At 40.2% G+C, this 17,056-nt stretch overlaps 1 protein-coding gene across 1 annotated transcript; it reads left to right on the top strand.

Moving 5' to 3' along the window:
• Positions 1–9,498: 9,498 nt before the first annotated feature.
• LOC121179779 (COUP transcription factor 2-like) lies at positions 9,499–16,723 on the top strand. The gene is made up of 3 exons (XM_041034806.1): positions 9,499–10,325; positions 11,739–12,263; positions 14,789–16,723. The coding sequence occupies exons 1-3, from the start codon at positions 9,827–9,829 to the stop codon at positions 15,061–15,063; spliced, it is 1,299 nt and encodes a 432-aa protein (XP_040890740.1). The 5' UTR covers positions 9,499–9,826; the 3' UTR covers positions 15,064–16,723.
• Positions 16,724–17,056: the final 333 nt, after the last annotated feature.

Below are 17,056 nucleotides of genomic sequence, written 5' to 3'. Positions count from 1 at the left end.
TAAAGTGAAACCATGTGCTAACCATGTTAGTGACGGTTTTAGAGTGATGTGTTTGCTTATCTTGTGGGTGGTATTCAAATATGTGAATTTCATGGCTCTTTGCAGGGGACCTTTGAAAAGGAAATGGGCATTGAAATAAGAAAATATCACTTATATTTTCAAAGCATCATGAGAGACTTTTAGATATGCCCTATTGCTTCTTTGGTTTTGTTTTGTTTTGTTTTCCTTACATGAAATTACATGAATTTATATTAAAAGCTTTATGTTCTGTATATTTCTTGGAAAAGATTACATGATTGTATGTTTATTGTAAATACATTAAATATACTATTTTTGTTTTTAATATAATGTTTTGCACCTGATTATTGTCAACAAAGCTATGATGTATTTCCGGCTTAATCAGACCTCATCATTCCTATGAATTATTAATTATGCCGGAGTACACTTGCACCCTTGAATCAGTTTTTTATCTGATGATGTTTGTTCATCAAAATGGCTAATTGTGTAGAACAAGTCTCCAGCCACACCAGCAGTTCTGTGTGGCTGATGCTACTGTCATCATGCATCCTGACAACCATAATGCTAACATATTGATATTTAGAAGGTACAGTGATGACCATGATCTCCATTTTAGCAAGTTAACATACTAAAATTTGCCATTTAGCATTGAACAATAAAAACAACAGCTGAGGCTGATTGGAATGTAATTAGTTTTACAGGTAAACATAAAACAAAACATTGGACAAATTGGCCAGTATGATGGTGCCACATGAGAAGTTATTAGACGTCATACTGAGGGGAACATGAACATTTGTACCAAATGTCATGGCAATCCATCAAAAATGCTGTTGAGCCATTTGGCTCAAAACTACAAATGTCAACCTCATAGTGGCGCTAAAAAGTCAGGGAATCACCAAACCCAGTGACATTCATCCTTTAAGGAACATGAACATCTGTACAAAATGACCACAGTGGAAGACCAATCACCATACCAAGTTTGACATCTGGGCCACATGCTTCACATGGTTTTTGACATTTACTAAACACCAATCAGTCACAACATCATGTGTGTTTACACATGCACAATTCCAAATCTTTGCTTTTATCATGTGAGCCAGCAGACTGTTTTACTTTCTCTGGAATCTAAAAATGATTAAAATCAAACAATCTGTGAAGGCAACATTTGGCTGCAGTGCTCACAGCTCATATACTGTAAATGACCTGTGAACCCTGTCATGAGCACAAATGTGTTGGCTGTAAGCTGCAATTCTGCAGTAGATGATGACATGAAGGATACAAGATACTTCATTTTCATCTGTTTAGATATTTCTTTTATACAGACACAATGTGTACATGTTTTCTGTATGACATGTAGACCTGTTCTTGTGATAAACAGCTATATTCACTCGGTTAGTGTTAGGTCCGATAAGGTGAAAGGTCACATTTTCTTCTGTCTAAATGCACTGACAGAAGAAGATAAATCCTGACATCAGTTCAATCGAAATGTGCTTGTGCTTTGCCATGATCTAATTTCCTGTCATCCAAGCCCTCTGGTTATCTACGGGCCTCCCTGTAGAGCTACAACAGCCAGCGGAGATAATAGCCGGGGTTATGGATTGACCAGTGAATCACCTTGTATCGCTGCTTTGAAGGAGCAATGTACGTTTTCAGGGGCCAGGTTGCAGCACTGCTTTTATGCGAGAGCCGGGGCTGAGAGCTCTCCTGTTTCTCGAGTGCAGACGGGGTCTTGCCAGGGCCACGGTGCAGTGAAATGGAAAGCATGCCATTCCCTGTTCCGCTTGATGCCGAGTGACTGTGAGAGGTTGTGTCATGTTCCTTGGCTATTGACTCAATGACTTGGGACTTCACGACAAAAGCCTGAACCCGTGCGGGCTTTCTGCGTGCTGACAGAGAAATGTGTCTTCCACTTGTCTTCACATTGACCTGAGGACTCTGCTGGACTGACGTGTCCACATCCCCAAAGTCTCACCTCCTGAACCCAGAAATAACCTTTCCACGACCCGGGCTGTCTCTCACGCTCTGTTGGCCGTGGGTCTGACTGCTATCGAAACAATTCACTGAACTTGTGTTTTTTTTCCTGATATAGCTATGGATTACCTGTCTGTGGCAGCCAACCTATTCAGCTTCCGCTACATGGATGACATGGCAGAGAATTCAGCCATATGTGCAGCATATTATTCACTGTCACAGTGGGTTGAAAAGTCAAGGCACAGAGTAAGCACAGGCCATTAGCTGGTACTGAAATGACAGCACAAAGAGCCAGAGCTTCATGGCTGCCTCTGCCCTGAGGTTCATCCAGGAAACAAAATCACCATATGCCCTTCATTTGTTGTAAAAATGAGGATATCTGGACTTGCCACACTGCAAATAAATGATGATGTATTCCTTCTTACATTGTATGCAAGAGGATCATTCTGCATATTTGACTAATGCCTTGTCTTGTGACGTGACAGAGACAGCTGACCTGATTTATTACAAGGTTCTCCACATTGTTAAAAAAAAACTATCTCTGACTCAGTGACAACGGCCCAATTATCCCTTTCATGCAGAAAAGGTCCATATTCAAAAGAGGCTGTGAATTGCAAATCCAGTTGATGGCTATCCTTGCTCCCCTCTAATCTAATAATGTGATCCATCATTTCAGCAGTGACGGCTCAACACCCCAGGCATGGAAAATAAACCCACAGAGGATTAATATTATATATTAAACACAATGTTTGCACATCCATATATGCAGTCTTAAGAGGCTGTCTGGAGAAAAAAAAAAATCACAATAACATATTTATAATAACGTGCCACCTCATTCCTTTGAGTTTCCTGTGATAACGTACTGAAAAGTATTTCTTGATTATATCTTCTAATCTAAACTGTTACTGGCTGTCACCAACCTAACAAACACACACTTGACATCTATAACAAGCACAGATGTCTTCAAGAAAACTAGAAGCTCTGTTTTCATTGAGGAAAACCAGTGAAACTCACTGGCACTGTTGGTTGAAGGATGGTCCTGTTGCAGAATCATCCATTACCCTGATGAGCTTGCAGTCCCTGAGCTATGACAACACAGCCACACGATGAGCGAGACAGCCGACTGCCACTGTTTGTTCCGCTAAGGCATTCATCACACTAATTACCCACGGTGCCAAGCAGCTCCTGTAGCCCGGTGAAGCTTTGGCTGCTCGTTTGGAGCCGAGGTGAGGTAAGGAAAGCTCACATGAGTCTAAACAGGAGGCTGTCCTCTTTTCTCTGGCTCTCCTGCACAAAATTAATTCAGCACTCCGGCAACTTGACAAATTGGAATGATGAATCTGGCCTCTATGAATAGATACAAATACATGATCAATCAAAATACCGAAAAGTATTCTCAGTCTGAGGAAATGTGCCACTGTGAAGGACAAAAGAACTGTCTTTGCTTTGACATGACATTTGGCCATCTGATGGAAAAGTGAGAGAGGTTTTGCGTCTTTGTTGTGTTTGTGCTGCAAAGATGCAGAGGTAAGTCAGTGCTGAGAGGGTGGTGCAGAGAAAATGGCTGCAAAATCTCACCATTTCATCATTTAAATACCAAATTAAAACCATTATACTGTCTCCAGTTTCCCAAGCATAATGCCTGTTTTAAAGGACTGCACACACAACCTGCCTCCCATCCTCTTGGAAAACTATAACTGTTTCCCAGATGCAGACAGATCCACAGTGACAGTCTGTCTGAATTTCAGTCATTTATGCCGCTTGACCTTGAAAAGCACCAAGAAAGACTCATGTTTTTTTGAGTTTCCATGTCATTCAAACAAGCCTCCAACTGCCTGTGTCCCTTCTGGCCTTCACACAGCCATCTGAACCAATGTAACATCCAGTACATCACATCTCAAGACCATTTCCCTGCAGTGGTTACAAATCAAGGACAAGGAAACTTAAATTTCACTCCTGTTCATCAAACAGGGATGGAAAACCACTTGGCTAAAGCACTCATAGCAGAGTAAAACACTTTGTTAACCCTTACATGCATAGGTCATTGAAATCTACACTCTTCCACACGTGGATCTAAAATGGCCCTTATGGGAATAAATGTTTTTGTTAAATAAAATGTGCAAATTTAGCTGATAATGCTCATTTGAATTCCACACCAACATTATTAATTGTAATGTTTGTCATTTTCATCATAAAGTTGTCAAACTTGAAAATATTGGTGTCTGTCTCTTATTTATGCTTCTCAGGGAGCTAAACTGGCTAAGCTAAGCTACAGCAGTTAGTTATGACAATAGTTGTACAGTTCATCCACATCTATAGCAATACTGTCTGGTAAGCTAATGTTAACCAGCTCTAAAGTAGAGTAATTTAATCTTTCTAGCAGACTCTATACATAATATGCATTTTATCCAAAACAGCTATCAATAGGGTGATTTAATTCTTCTGGGAGAAAAAATATAGATAATATTTTATGTATAAAATGTAAAATTGTCTTGCCTTGTAAAATAACGTGCATGGGTGGTGCACAGTAAATACTGTAAATTCTCCTAAAAATTCACAAGGGTCATCTTTGATCCACTTTTAGAAAATTGAGGTAATAATGCAAACTATCTAAAAAAGAGGTAAATAAAATCAGTTGAGTAATTTGTTATACCATTTATACAAAAGAAGTGCATTTCCCTTTTTTGCATAGGATATTTGGTATTCAGAGCTGTTAATATCTATGTCAGTCAGTAATAGAACAAAAAATACAATATTAATTTGTGTTTATTCGTGATCAGTTTGCACCTATTTGTATTTAAAAATGCATAACACTGCACCGGACAACGTGCAGATGTTATTTTGAAGCATCAAGAGGAACTCGTAGAATGTGAGCCAAACATTAAATGGCTCATGGTGCTTCTCTGGTGACAGAATGCAGCAATAGTTAGAGAAATATATTTAAAATACATTTTTGTTTTAATTCTCACTCATTTCACTGCAAAGATTGGACTTCTTTTAAACTTAAGATGTCTTTATTTAGATCATTTACTCAGTTATGTGAGTTATTTGAGTTAATCTTGTGCTAGATAATGAGTTCTTGTCTGAGTGAGGTCAAAGGTTAAGTAGGACTTTGTACAAGTCCTAATGAGGATCCCAACATTTTGCCAGGATGGCGCTGTTCACAAATGGAAAGACCGTTAGTGGTACGTTACCATTGCACACTGACCTGTAGCACAATGTGTCTCTCAAGCATGAAATTCACCCCATGAAAAAAGCTGCAGCAGCAGTCAGAGGTCGGCGGTCTGAGGTTAATGAAAGGTGAGAGACGGTCCAGCTGTCACAGGTGAAGCAGTGGCTGAGGTGAGCTAATCTATCTGATTGAACTATTGTTGCTCTCTGCCCAGGGTTTGACCCTGATTAGGAGACTAAGAGATTCTAGCTTTGTTTCAGCTCCTGCCAAGGTTAACAGCAAGGAGACCATCCCCCAGCTCTGTTTACTGTTCGGCATCCAGTGTCAGATTTTGGACCATTTAGAAAAATATAGTCGCTAATTACTGTATCAGTTATTACTGTAACTGTCAATTTAAAATACATTTTGGGTACAAATAACTTTTTAATGAAACTATTGCTCAACATACATGTGATCAGCATATAAGTATTTTAACCTTTACTTGATCAACTTATTTTACAGCAGACATTTTAACTTATCGTAGCAGGAAAAGCACAGGTGTAATTAAAATAACTGATGATGGCTGCATTTCATTTAGGAGTTCCCTGCTAATAGGCATGTTTCCTCACTGGCGTAGCTTACTGGCCTACTTAAATGGAATGGAGCCATCGCTAAGCCTGTGCTTTTCATGCTCTGACAAATCAAAATGTCCACTGTGAAAAGGTCTATTATAATAGTATAGTATTACAGCGGTCTACTGTGGTATGACTTTCAATATGAAGCACAATTAGTTGTGCTTAGTTTTAGAATTAGTTGTAAAATTGAAGCCTCTACTCACCCTTAGTCCCCCTACATAGTTCTTTGCATGTGTTGTCTGATTAGATCTCTTCTCAGGAATCTGGGGGAGTGTACAAACTGTGGTTGACAAACATCTTCCTTATCCTCGTGTTAGTTTTGTTGCCCCTTTTAGGTCGAGACAACTTAGACTGTTAGCATTTCCAGCTTCATCCCAGTTCATCTGACTAGACGTCTAATCAGCCAGCATGACAGAAAAACCTGTCACATTTATATCTTCTATGCCCAGACAGAGGAAAGCAAGACACAAACCAGCAAACAGGGTCTGAAACAGCTCATCTTAGAACAATGAAATTTAAACAAAGGCCTGGTATTGGCCATGAAGCTTGTTGATGTTTATGTAGGTTTCAGTGCTGTGCCTGTGATGGTATATACTGACCACAACTTAACCTTTAAACTCCTTAATCTCAACTCTCTTTAGTGTCCAAATTAAAGAGCTTGTATGCATTTGAGATCAGCCTTTTTTCTTTCTCTCTCACTCCATTGGTGGCTGTCTGCTTTTTTACACCATACAACACAATATATCTGCTACCAAACACCACAACTGATAACCAGTACACATACTAGTTAGAACGTTATGGTGTTGCTTGATTTTCCCATTTGTCATGGTCTCTAAGAAAGGTTGTTCCCAGGTCTGCACACTCACAGAGGCTCTGCTACAACCTCAGCAGGACACGTCCACAGTCACCTGCTATGACAGCAACAGGCTGCAGCGTACTTTTAGATCACAACTAAAAATCTCATTAACATAATGAGCTTACACCACAATCATTTACTCTGAATGGTAAGAATAGTACAGCATATTCCTAGAAGACTATGATGTACACAGTTTGTAAAACACTCTTAATATTAATTAAACTGCCCTTAATAATAGTTTCTTTGTCTCTGTCTGTCTGATTTTGTTTTTTCTTATTCCACCCAGGCCAACATTTACTGTTGAGCAACTTTTTAGTTTAATTTTTAAAATTTGCAAGACCAATTCTTATCAGTCTCAAAATTACGAAAGTAAATTTCCAGCAAACTGACATCATTCTGTGGTACTTTATCAGCCCCCCTGTGTGTGTGTGTGTGTGTTTCCCCCAGTGGATAGGCAGAACCGCATCTCTTTGACCTCAAGCAGATCTGTCACACTTCTACTGTATCTGTCCTAACATTAAACACTTGGTGGATTTAACAGAAAACCATATGGCATCATGGGTTGGTTAGATGGGGTAAAGCGCTTAGAGAGGAGTTGTATTCAAAGTATAAAAAATTCTGCAGATCTCTGAGCAGCAAGCCAGCGCTGCCTCCCACTGTGCTGTAAACAGCCACATCCCGGTGGTTTTGCACACACAGCAGGTCTCTCCTGGCCAGACTCTCCCTCACTTTGTCTCCATTTAGCTCGCTATCAGCTCCCCACTGGTAATAAGCCTTAAAGGGCACCAGATCACCACAAAAAAAAAAAAAAAAAAAAAAAAAAAACGGGGCCGGGGGGGTTTATCATCTTTAAACTCCCAAATCTGTGATTAATGTCAACTGGACTTTCCACAAGATAGAACAGGGAGGGGAGAGTTCAGTGAATTAAACTGTGGAGGAATGAATCATCCCCATCCAGTGTGGTAAACACTTTAGCTTTGACCTTCCACTGTTGATTGGTCTTGGATGTCAGCCTTGCGTTTTGTTAGCAGACAGAGCAAAGCTTGTTTTGTGTGTGAGCAGTCGCTGGATGACTGCAGCTCTGGCCGTCTGGAAGAACATGACAGCACACTCAGCCTCAGGACTCATGGAGCATGAGTCAACGGTGAAATGGGCAGGCCGACATGCTCACATGGCAGAGACTCGCTATCAAAGGCCTCCATAAAAATCAACATCGTTCAATCATAGTTCATAATCAAGACAAAAAAATGGTCAGGAATTAGTCTTGATAGAGCATATCAAGAGATAAAAGTAGTATATAAAGACACAGATGGCACAGGAGCAAGAGGACAACACTGCATGTATCACTCTACGTAAGTGCAAAAAAGTGTAGTGCAATCAAACTATAGGTAGGATAGGTTGCAGCTGTAAGTTATTGCACTGTTGCATGTATTATAAAACAACATACTACATGATTTGTGAATTGTGCCGATTATCAGTGCAACTAGAGGGACACACACAGACATATTAAATCTCATCACCAGGTCAGACACAGACAAACACACAAAAACATAATGTGAAAGCTGTTGTGCAGGGATGGCAGTGCCTTTGGTTTTAAGCAAGTAAGTGACGACGGATAAGATCAGACAAACTATTAGATTATTGATTTTACATAAATCAGTTTAGAAGTGCAAAACACTGTGTGAGTGTAAAGCTGTTTTGGGTGACTGTCAAAATCTTTCATTAATAATATAATATATAATATAGAATGAATTTTTTAAACTGAGGGGCAAGTGTAAAAAGATGCTTTGATTTAAAGAATACAAATGCATGCAAATCAGAAAAGTGGACTGTATAAAGATTACAACCTTATGATATCATTTATTGCGAGTGGCTTCACATTTGGTCAGTTTATGATGCAGCAGTTTGTAAAAAAATGACTAGAAAAAAAATGTTAAAAATAAAGAAAAAAATAGAGGTTGAAAAGCACGATAAGTCCAATTATACAAATAAAATTACAGTCAGGGTTGGTACAGCCTACTGCAACACAGATGCGGGGGGTGAATTAAAGAGCCTGTTGTCCTCATATGTGTGTATGATAAACACTTTAAATAAGGTTTTACATGCTAAATCTTGGCAACAGTTCATTAGAAATATATCCCCTCAAGCCATGTGAGTCACATGAGGTAATTTCCTGTGTAATGTACTGATAACACTAGGTGGCATCAAATTACTGCAGTTGGGATCTGCTGCGACTGTAACACTCCTCATGCGAGGATAATAAAGTGTGAGATGAAGTATGTTTTCTCCTTATATTCCAGAGAAGGTTACACAGTATAAGACAGATGTCTGTCAGGACAACAGCAAGTAACACACACACAGACATATCCACACACACAGGTACACACAAAGAAAGACATCCAGAGAAGATCCCGCTGAAGGTAAGAAGTCACACCACACACTGCAGTGTGTATCAACACATCATATCCAGCTGAAGCCCCCATGCTGCTGCTCCCAGACCAGCGTCTCCGGGCCTTAACCCCGCCCCAAACGTAGACGTCACCCAGTCACAGCCGTGACGTGCGGACGCACTACTCTCCTCCTCCGTCCCGGAGCAAAGCATCATCAAAATCACCATCCATCACCCTTTCTCCCTCTCTCTCTCTCTCTCTCTCACTCTCCCTCTCTCTCCCCCCTCCGTTGTCTTTTTAATGTAACTTCTGACTGATCGGGAGAGCAGGGAGCGTCTGGAAAGCCTGGTCCGGCGACTCCATCACTGATGAGGGATCTGCTCGCACGGTTTTCTCATTAAAGCTGGACACACCGGACAGAGAGGATCAGATTACATATTTTTGGGATAACGCTGCTTCCTCTTGTGGATTTTGGCTCAGTGTTGCCTGTCTTTATGTTTCCCTCTGTGGATGTTATAGCGCATTATCTCGGTCTGAATGAAGCTTTCTTTTTGGATTTCCCCCGCGCCGACGCTGTTTCTGGGTGACTGCCCATTCTTTACTTGTGAAGTCGCGCGTTATAATTTTATTGCCGAAACCTTATGAGCTTTTTTCATATTTTGAGGCGTACCTTGTATTTAATTTTGTCAGACAATGCCGCGGCTTCCTTGAACGTGTTTTAGCAGTTAATATCTTCAAATCTTGTGTGTCAATTATTGCGTAAAAACAGGAAAGTTGGGCGCGCAAAGTTTTGGTGACGGTCGATATGGCTATGGTGGCGTGGAGAAACACCGAAGGCGTCGGGGATACTCAGGGGACCCTCTCCTCCCCGGTGTCCCAGGTCGCACCTCTGTCTCTGCCCGGGGAGCTGACGGGACACATGAACCCGGCGTCCTCTCTGGAAATACCCCAGACAGCAGCCGCACCCCAGGGCGCACCGCCGCCTAATCCGTCCAGCACCACCACCGCGACCACCGCCACCAACAATAACAACAACACCTCCTCTTCCTCCTCCTCCTCCTCGTCCATGGACAAACAGCAGAGCCAACAGATCGAGTGCATCGTTTGCGGGGATAAATCCAGCGGGAAGCACTATGGACAGTTCACGTGTGAAGGATGTAAGAGCTTCTTCAAACGCAGCGTCAGGAGGAACCTGAGCTACACCTGCAGGGCCAACAGGAACTGTCCCGTAGACCAGCACCACCGCAACCAGTGCCAGTACTGTCGCCTCAAGAAATGTCTCAAAGTCGGCATGAGGAGGGAAGGTACGCGCTGGCATCCTCCCGTTGTTGCTATCGGTATTATCACATCAAATTATCCAGCACTACACGGTCCAGGACCCAGTTCAGTTTCACATGATGTTCTCTATTCACTGTCATTATATTCCTTGAACACACAACTCTAATTTTGTGTGTTACATTTGTATAGCCAAGCTAGTGTCTGCATAATTTCTTTCAGGACACAGCCGTGTACATCTTGTCTTTGTCTAGTCTGAGATATTGCAGAAATATGTTTCTCCGCCTATAAATATTTCTGTAACACGGCATACATTTTATTATTCTATTTGTCTCAGATACTAGTCTCTATATTGTCTATATTGTCTAGCCTGTGGTATTAGAGAGATTAGTGTGTTCCAGCTAGCATCCTGTAGCATGTTTAGTATTTTATTGTTGCTATTTGGGGCTGTGTGTCCGTCATACACGGCCATTGTGTGGAAACAGCCTGAATCTGCCTTATATGTCCCATGTTCAAATTCGACAGCAGCACTGCTGCATTTTACTTTAATTTCGATGTTTGTTTTTTTTCCGTTCATATTGTAGCCTTCAAGTTTGTGACGTTTTTTTTTTTTTTGCTTAATTGTGTGTGCGCATGTGGACTGTGTGTCTCTGTCTGTGTGTGTGTGTTGGTACATATTCATTATGCATGCGGGTCGTACAGGCCCAGCGCAGCCCCCGCTGTAAACCTACTGTTGCAGCTTCCAAAAACAGCGACAGTCACATCGCAGAGTTAAAAGAACAGATCTGCTATAAATTAGAATAAACTTTAATCCAGATTTCACCACCAAAAATATAAATAAATAAATAAATAAAGCAAAAATAAATCGGGTCGCTGAGTGGGTGCAACTTGGTTGTGATTGGCCACTAAGCCAAGTCTCCGGAACACGCACGCAGCATGCGCTCATGCGCACCCTGAATGACAGGTACACAGAGAGGGCCGGTTAAAAAAAATAAGACATAAAAAAAAAAAAAAAAAAAAACCCTGACCCACCGGGATTTGTCCCGATAGGCCTGTATGCCCGATGGCTAGTCCGACCCTGACCCACAATCATGCCGAAACATCTCGCACGCCATTATCTGCAGGTCGTGGCCTACAAATAGGTTTCCGAGCAGCCAACTGAATGTGACATTTCTTTCCAGGAGCTGTCTAAAAGTTATGCGTGTCCATTTCTGAAGAGCCAGTCTACCACAGGCTACCAGTGGACGCAGGAATGAACACTGTCTGAATGGGGGAGGGTGGGGGTGTTCTGTGGTTTTAATGAACACCCCTGTTGTTTTAAAGATGTCTCCCCCATTTAACTATTGCTGTTTCTCTTTAAATGTTACTTGTGTTGTTTTAATCGCCTTCTAGCTTGATTTGACATTTCTGTTGTTGGTTTTTTTTTTTTTTTTTTTTTGCAGCTGTCCAAAGAGGCAGAGTTCCTACCCAGTCTTACCACGGCCAGTTTGCCCTGACAAACGGAGACCCTCTACAGTGTCATTCCTATCTGTCAGGATACATCTCTCTCCTGCTGCGGGCCGAGCCATACCCGACCTCCAGGTTCGGCTCTCAGTGCCTGCAGAACAACAACATCATGGGCATAGAGAACATCTGTGAGCTGGCGGCCCGAATGCTCTTCAGCGCCGTGGAGTGGGCGCGCAACATCCCTTTCTTCCCGGACCTGCAGGTACCGGATCAGGTGGCCCTGCTGCGACTCACCTGGAGCGAACTGTTCGTCCTGAACGCCGCCCAGTGCTCCATGCCCGTCCACGTCGCCCCGCTGCTGGCCGCCGCCGGCCTCCACGCCTCCCCGATGTCAGCGGACCGGGTAGTGGCCTTCATGGATCACATCCGGGTCTTCCAGGAACAGGTGGAGAAGCTCAAGGTGCTGCACGTAGATTCAGCAGAGTACAGCTGCATCAAGGCCATCGTGCTGTTCACCACAGGTAAACTCTCCGTCCCTGCATCCAAACAAACAACCACCAGTAAAAACATAATAATAATAATAATAATAATAATAATAATAATAATAATAATAATAATAATAACTTAGAAAGAAAGCAAGAAAAAGAAAATATACCTTAAAAAAAAGCCAACTTGTCACTCAATTTTTGCATCGGGCATCTAGATGAAAATGCAAAGTGGGTGAACCAAGGCCCAACTGATTATAAAAGACCAAAATATATTTTTAGAAAACCCAATTTTAATTGTGATGATAGCCTGAACATTAAACTTTGGTTTCGTGGGACATAAAAATCTGGTTAAAACCCCTTAAATATAGCTGTGTTTCGCAATGTGTATTTTCGTCAAATGCGGAAAAAAAAAAAAATAAAAAGGAAATGCCAGCACCTACCCTCTTCTATTAAAACGAACCTTTTGGACCGTTAAAGTTAGGGTAAGGGTTTGTTTAGGGGCCTCAGTTTACTTAATAAACAAACAAATAATGTATTGGATGCAAAAAAAATAAAATATTTAGCCTGTTTAATTGCTCTATGTAAATGTGATCAGAACCCCAGGATCATTATGTAGAATAAATAAATAAAATAAAAAATTAAAGACAAGAAATAAAAGGAAAAAACAGTCGATTTAGTTTATGTTTTGTTTCCCTTTAGAAAAAAAACCATGTCTTCATGTGACGAAAGTCATGTGAAAGAAAGTAATTTCTTTACCACAGGCTAAGACCTAATGAGACATGCAGTGAACTTATATGACCTCATGCAGTTTGTCCGGCCTTAAAGGAACATAGTAAAATTTTCCAGTATTATAAAGTGTGTTTTTATTATAACATTTAAGAGGTTGTGAATAAGGTCAGGTGGGTTTACAAACTGCATCAAATCCCTGCAGCCCCTGAAATTAAAATAAAAATAAAAATAAAGAGAAACACTCAGCATGAATCATCCAGTATGCAAATAAAACTAGGGCTGGATGTAACTTTTGACAGCATCGAATATTTTATTAGATGCTGTCAAAAGTGAAGCGATCGGGCACTTTATCAAATACAATATTTTATCCAGCTGACAAGTTTATTTGTATTTTAAGCCCCAAATAGAAAGCAACTAAATTAACTTGTAATTAGTCAGCTTTAAATTTTGCATTTATCTATTGACCTATTTATCTAATAGTGAACTAAAAAAAATGAATATGAGAATTATTTATTTCTAATTCTGATTGCGTTGCTTTAAACATGCATTTGCATTGATATAAATATCAATGCAAATATCATTAGCATAAATATATTTATTTATGTTAAGAATTTAATCTGTTATGTATCTGGATTTAACTGACAAGTAACTCTTCCACAAGAAAACCTTTATGACCGTCATCAGACGCTGTATTGCCAAATGCATATTTCAGAGCCTTTTAATACAGTCAGAATGTTTGATGGCGAAGGAGAAGTAGCAACAGAGTAAAAAATAAAAAAGGTCTCCTATGTAGGTCTATTTCAGTCCCCATGAGCACATCTGAACACGTGTCTTTAAACTGGGACACAGTAACCGTTCTTTAACCCCTGCTGCCATCCAGCCTGCAGCATCACAGTGCAAACAGAGGGGTCTGCTGTGTAGAAATATTACACATACAACACTTAAAGGTCTTATAGAGTCAAGAAGTCAGTCCTCTGGTTATGCTATTGACACATCGGTATTGTTTCCTTATCTTTACGTTCTGAACAGCCTTTATGTTTTTTTTTTTTTTTTGTTTTAAATGTTTTTGTATTTGTATTTGATGGGAGCAATGGCGCCATCTTTGATCCCTGATGGCAATAGATGATGATGGGATATCAATTTATCTCAATGACAGGGCGACCGTATTTGGATTTTTGTCGTCATGTGGTTGTGTTTTCACCACAGCAGTGATCATGACTGCACATTTAGAGATTTTGTTCATTTCTTGCATTTTGACACATTTGCACTTCTATTATATACTATTAACTGACCATGTCTCACTGACTGGTTTATTCTGTTAAATACTGTACACAGGGGGTGTTAGAGTATGTACCCTCTTTACTGTTCTATTTCTATCTCACCCAGACTATTTCAGATCTGCTTATTAAAATAATTATAAACTATGTGAACACAGTCACAAATACTCAGGAGGGTGCAATCCTGCTCATTCCATTAATGCCTTGATCAGAGACGTAGTGAGTAGTATCAAGTGAAAAACAATAACTTTTAGGAGCAAAACCCCACCGTGATTTTCCTGAACAAAGAACAGATTTTTGTTTCTGGTGGTTTTTTGCCTTGTGATGATCACAGTTCTCCCCTTTCTCATGAAACACCACATCACCCATTGATTTTGTTCTGTCTCTCCCACGCTGCTCCGTGCTGTAGTGTGCTCTGTGCTAACCTAGTTAGTGAAATATCTATTAAATTAAAGTGTTTAGAATTTTTGCTGGCCAACCTTTCGATGCCCGGTCTTGACCACTTCTTCTCCTTCCTGTTGTTTGTCTTGCTGTTCTTCTCTCTGTCTGTAGATGCTTGTGGTCTGTCGGATGTGGCCCATGTGGAGGGTCTGCAAGAGAAATCCCAGTGCGCTTTAGAAGAGTATGTGAGGAGCCAGTATCCAAACCAGCCTAACAGGTTTGGGAAGCTGCTGCTCCGCTTGCCTTCCCTTCGCACCGTCTCTTCTTCTGTCATAGAGCAGCTTTTCTTCGTCCGTCTGGTGGGGAAAACCCCCATAGAAACTCTGATAAGGGACATGCTGCTGTCCGGGAGCAGCTTCAACTGGCCTTACATGCCTATTCAGTAGAGTAAAAAGCTACAGTGGTGCTGCTAAGGTCAGGAAAGGTCTCACACCTCAAACCAAGTCATTTCAGCTAATGCAGCAAAAATCTCTGTTGCTTCAAACAAGGAAAAAAAAAACTGCCAGTGGAATGAGATAATTACAGAAATGTTCAAGTTAAAAAAATATTTGGTTTCACTAATATCCAGATTAATGATCTCTGTTTTCTGCATTGTGTTATTATGTTTTCAGAAAGGTTCCTGAAATAAATAAACCATTTTGGCATCGAGAAACAATCTGACCCCACTGGCAGAATTTTTTTTTTTTTTAATGTTCAAAGAGAAACAATATTTCATGAGATGAAATGACTGGTTATGATGGACATTTTTTACAGGGTGGTGACCACTCTCAGTCTATTGTTTTTGGGATAACAAACAATATTTATTGGCCCTGTGTGTATATTTATCGTGTTTGTAAATTATGTTTTGGCTCCTTTTTTTTTTTTTTTTTTAATGTTTTATGTATTTTTGCCCCGGCTAGAGAGAAAGGTGCAGGGATTGTCTCGTGTCCATCCATTTCTTTCTTTCGTTTGTTTCATACCTTCCAGACATGGCACTTTGGACTAAAAGAACGTTTCAGAAAGATTTCACACAAATGTTTGAAACCCAGCATCTTCTGACTTTAACCTATTTGCTCAGTTGTGTACCAGCAGAGGTGAGATTAATGCTCTGTATTGATGCTGAAAGAAAGCAGAGAAAGAGAGCTAAAAAATATTTGGAAACTGCACTTCTCGTGATCAGTGTTAGGTTGCGCCAAGTAATGCATTACTTGTTAATCATTGCATAGGTAGTATCATTACTTTTTTACATTAATATTTCCTTACATATTTTAGTTAATACTTTCTGACTGATTCCTTTTGCGACAATATTCCATTTCTATTTTTTTAGCCCTCTAAAAATATTTGTTTCTCCTTTTAATGATCAGAAACCACGTTTCTCATCAAATTAATGAATTTTGCCACTCAGAGAAATTAATCTTTTATCGTTACCTCTCATCTAAAATGAGAGTTGATGATGAGGCTAAATATGGAAAAAAAAAAAAAAAAAGACAAGCAGAAGGAGGCTGAATGTTCAATAGCTGTACATGAATCTGATATTTTTATATCCAGAGGAGTTAAAGAAAAAAATTGTATTCTTTTCACTGGTAACTGGTTACAGTGAAAAGTAATGACATTACTCCACTAGATTAATGAATGATGCATTACCTCACACTTATACTTCATTTCTGTTTCCAGGTGTTTTACACTGACTGTCTGAGAGAGATTCTAAGAGCACTGGGCCTAATGTATAACTGCAGTTTCTTAAAGGGATAAATGAACTGTACACAACTTCCCAGGTCGAGTAAAAAAAAAAAAAAAATCTATTTCATTATAATTCATGCATTTATGAGCCCAGGCCGCTTAATGGCACAATAGACCACTGCAGGGTATTGCTGAACTTAAAAGTGTGTGTATATGCGTGTGTGCGTGCATGCGTGTGTGTGTGTGTGAGTGAGTATTTGTGTTTACTTCTTTTTGACAACCACTCTGATGTACTGTGAAAGCATATTGGTTAACATATTGGTACCGTATTAAATTATAACTCAAGATTTATAAATAAAGTGTATTTGGTTTATTTTGCCATTTCAATTCTATGTTGTTTGTGACTGGCCCCCCCTCCTAACAGAACAAAAACAGGAGTGCTTAACTGTGTGTGTGAGTGAACACATGAGTTTGCGTACTGAAACTGAGTAAGAAAATGAAAGCCAAGCAGAGCTGCCTGGTGTTCTGGAGCCTTTTTCAGACTGTAATATTGTCACTAATCAGACAGTTTAATCCAACTAATTGCTTTCCATCGACAGGCTTTATGTGTATGTCAGGATTTATTTGCATTTTCCTTATTTGAAGACCTCCTGCAGGAAAGCGTTGAGGTTGTTGTCAGCTGTAATGCTACACTGGGCTTTATCAGGCCATTAACCATCT

This window comes from Toxotes jaculatrix, chromosome 1 (genome assembly GCF_017976425.1).
Source record: "Toxotes jaculatrix isolate fToxJac2 chromosome 1, fToxJac2.pri, whole genome shotgun sequence".
NCBI lineage: Eukaryota > Metazoa > Chordata > Actinopteri > Toxotidae > Toxotes > Toxotes jaculatrix.
The sequence above is the reverse complement of the archived record's forward strand: the minus strand, read 5'-3'. Positions and strand labels throughout refer to the sequence as shown.

Excerpts from the sequence above, each read along its gene's own strand:
- LOC121179779 (XM_041034806.1), top strand. The coding sequence starts at position 9,827 with ATGGCTATGGTGGCGTGGAGAAACACCGAAGGCGTCGGGGATACTCAG. Across the intron at positions 10,326-11,738 it reads AGTCGGCATGAGGAGGGAAG|CTGTCCAAAGAGGCAGAGTT; the intron begins GTACGCGCTGGC and ends TTTTTTTTGCAG. Across the intron at positions 12,264-14,788 it reads CATCGTGCTGTTCACCACAG|ATGCTTGTGGTCTGTCGGAT; the intron begins GTAAACTCTCCG and ends CTCTGTCTGTAG.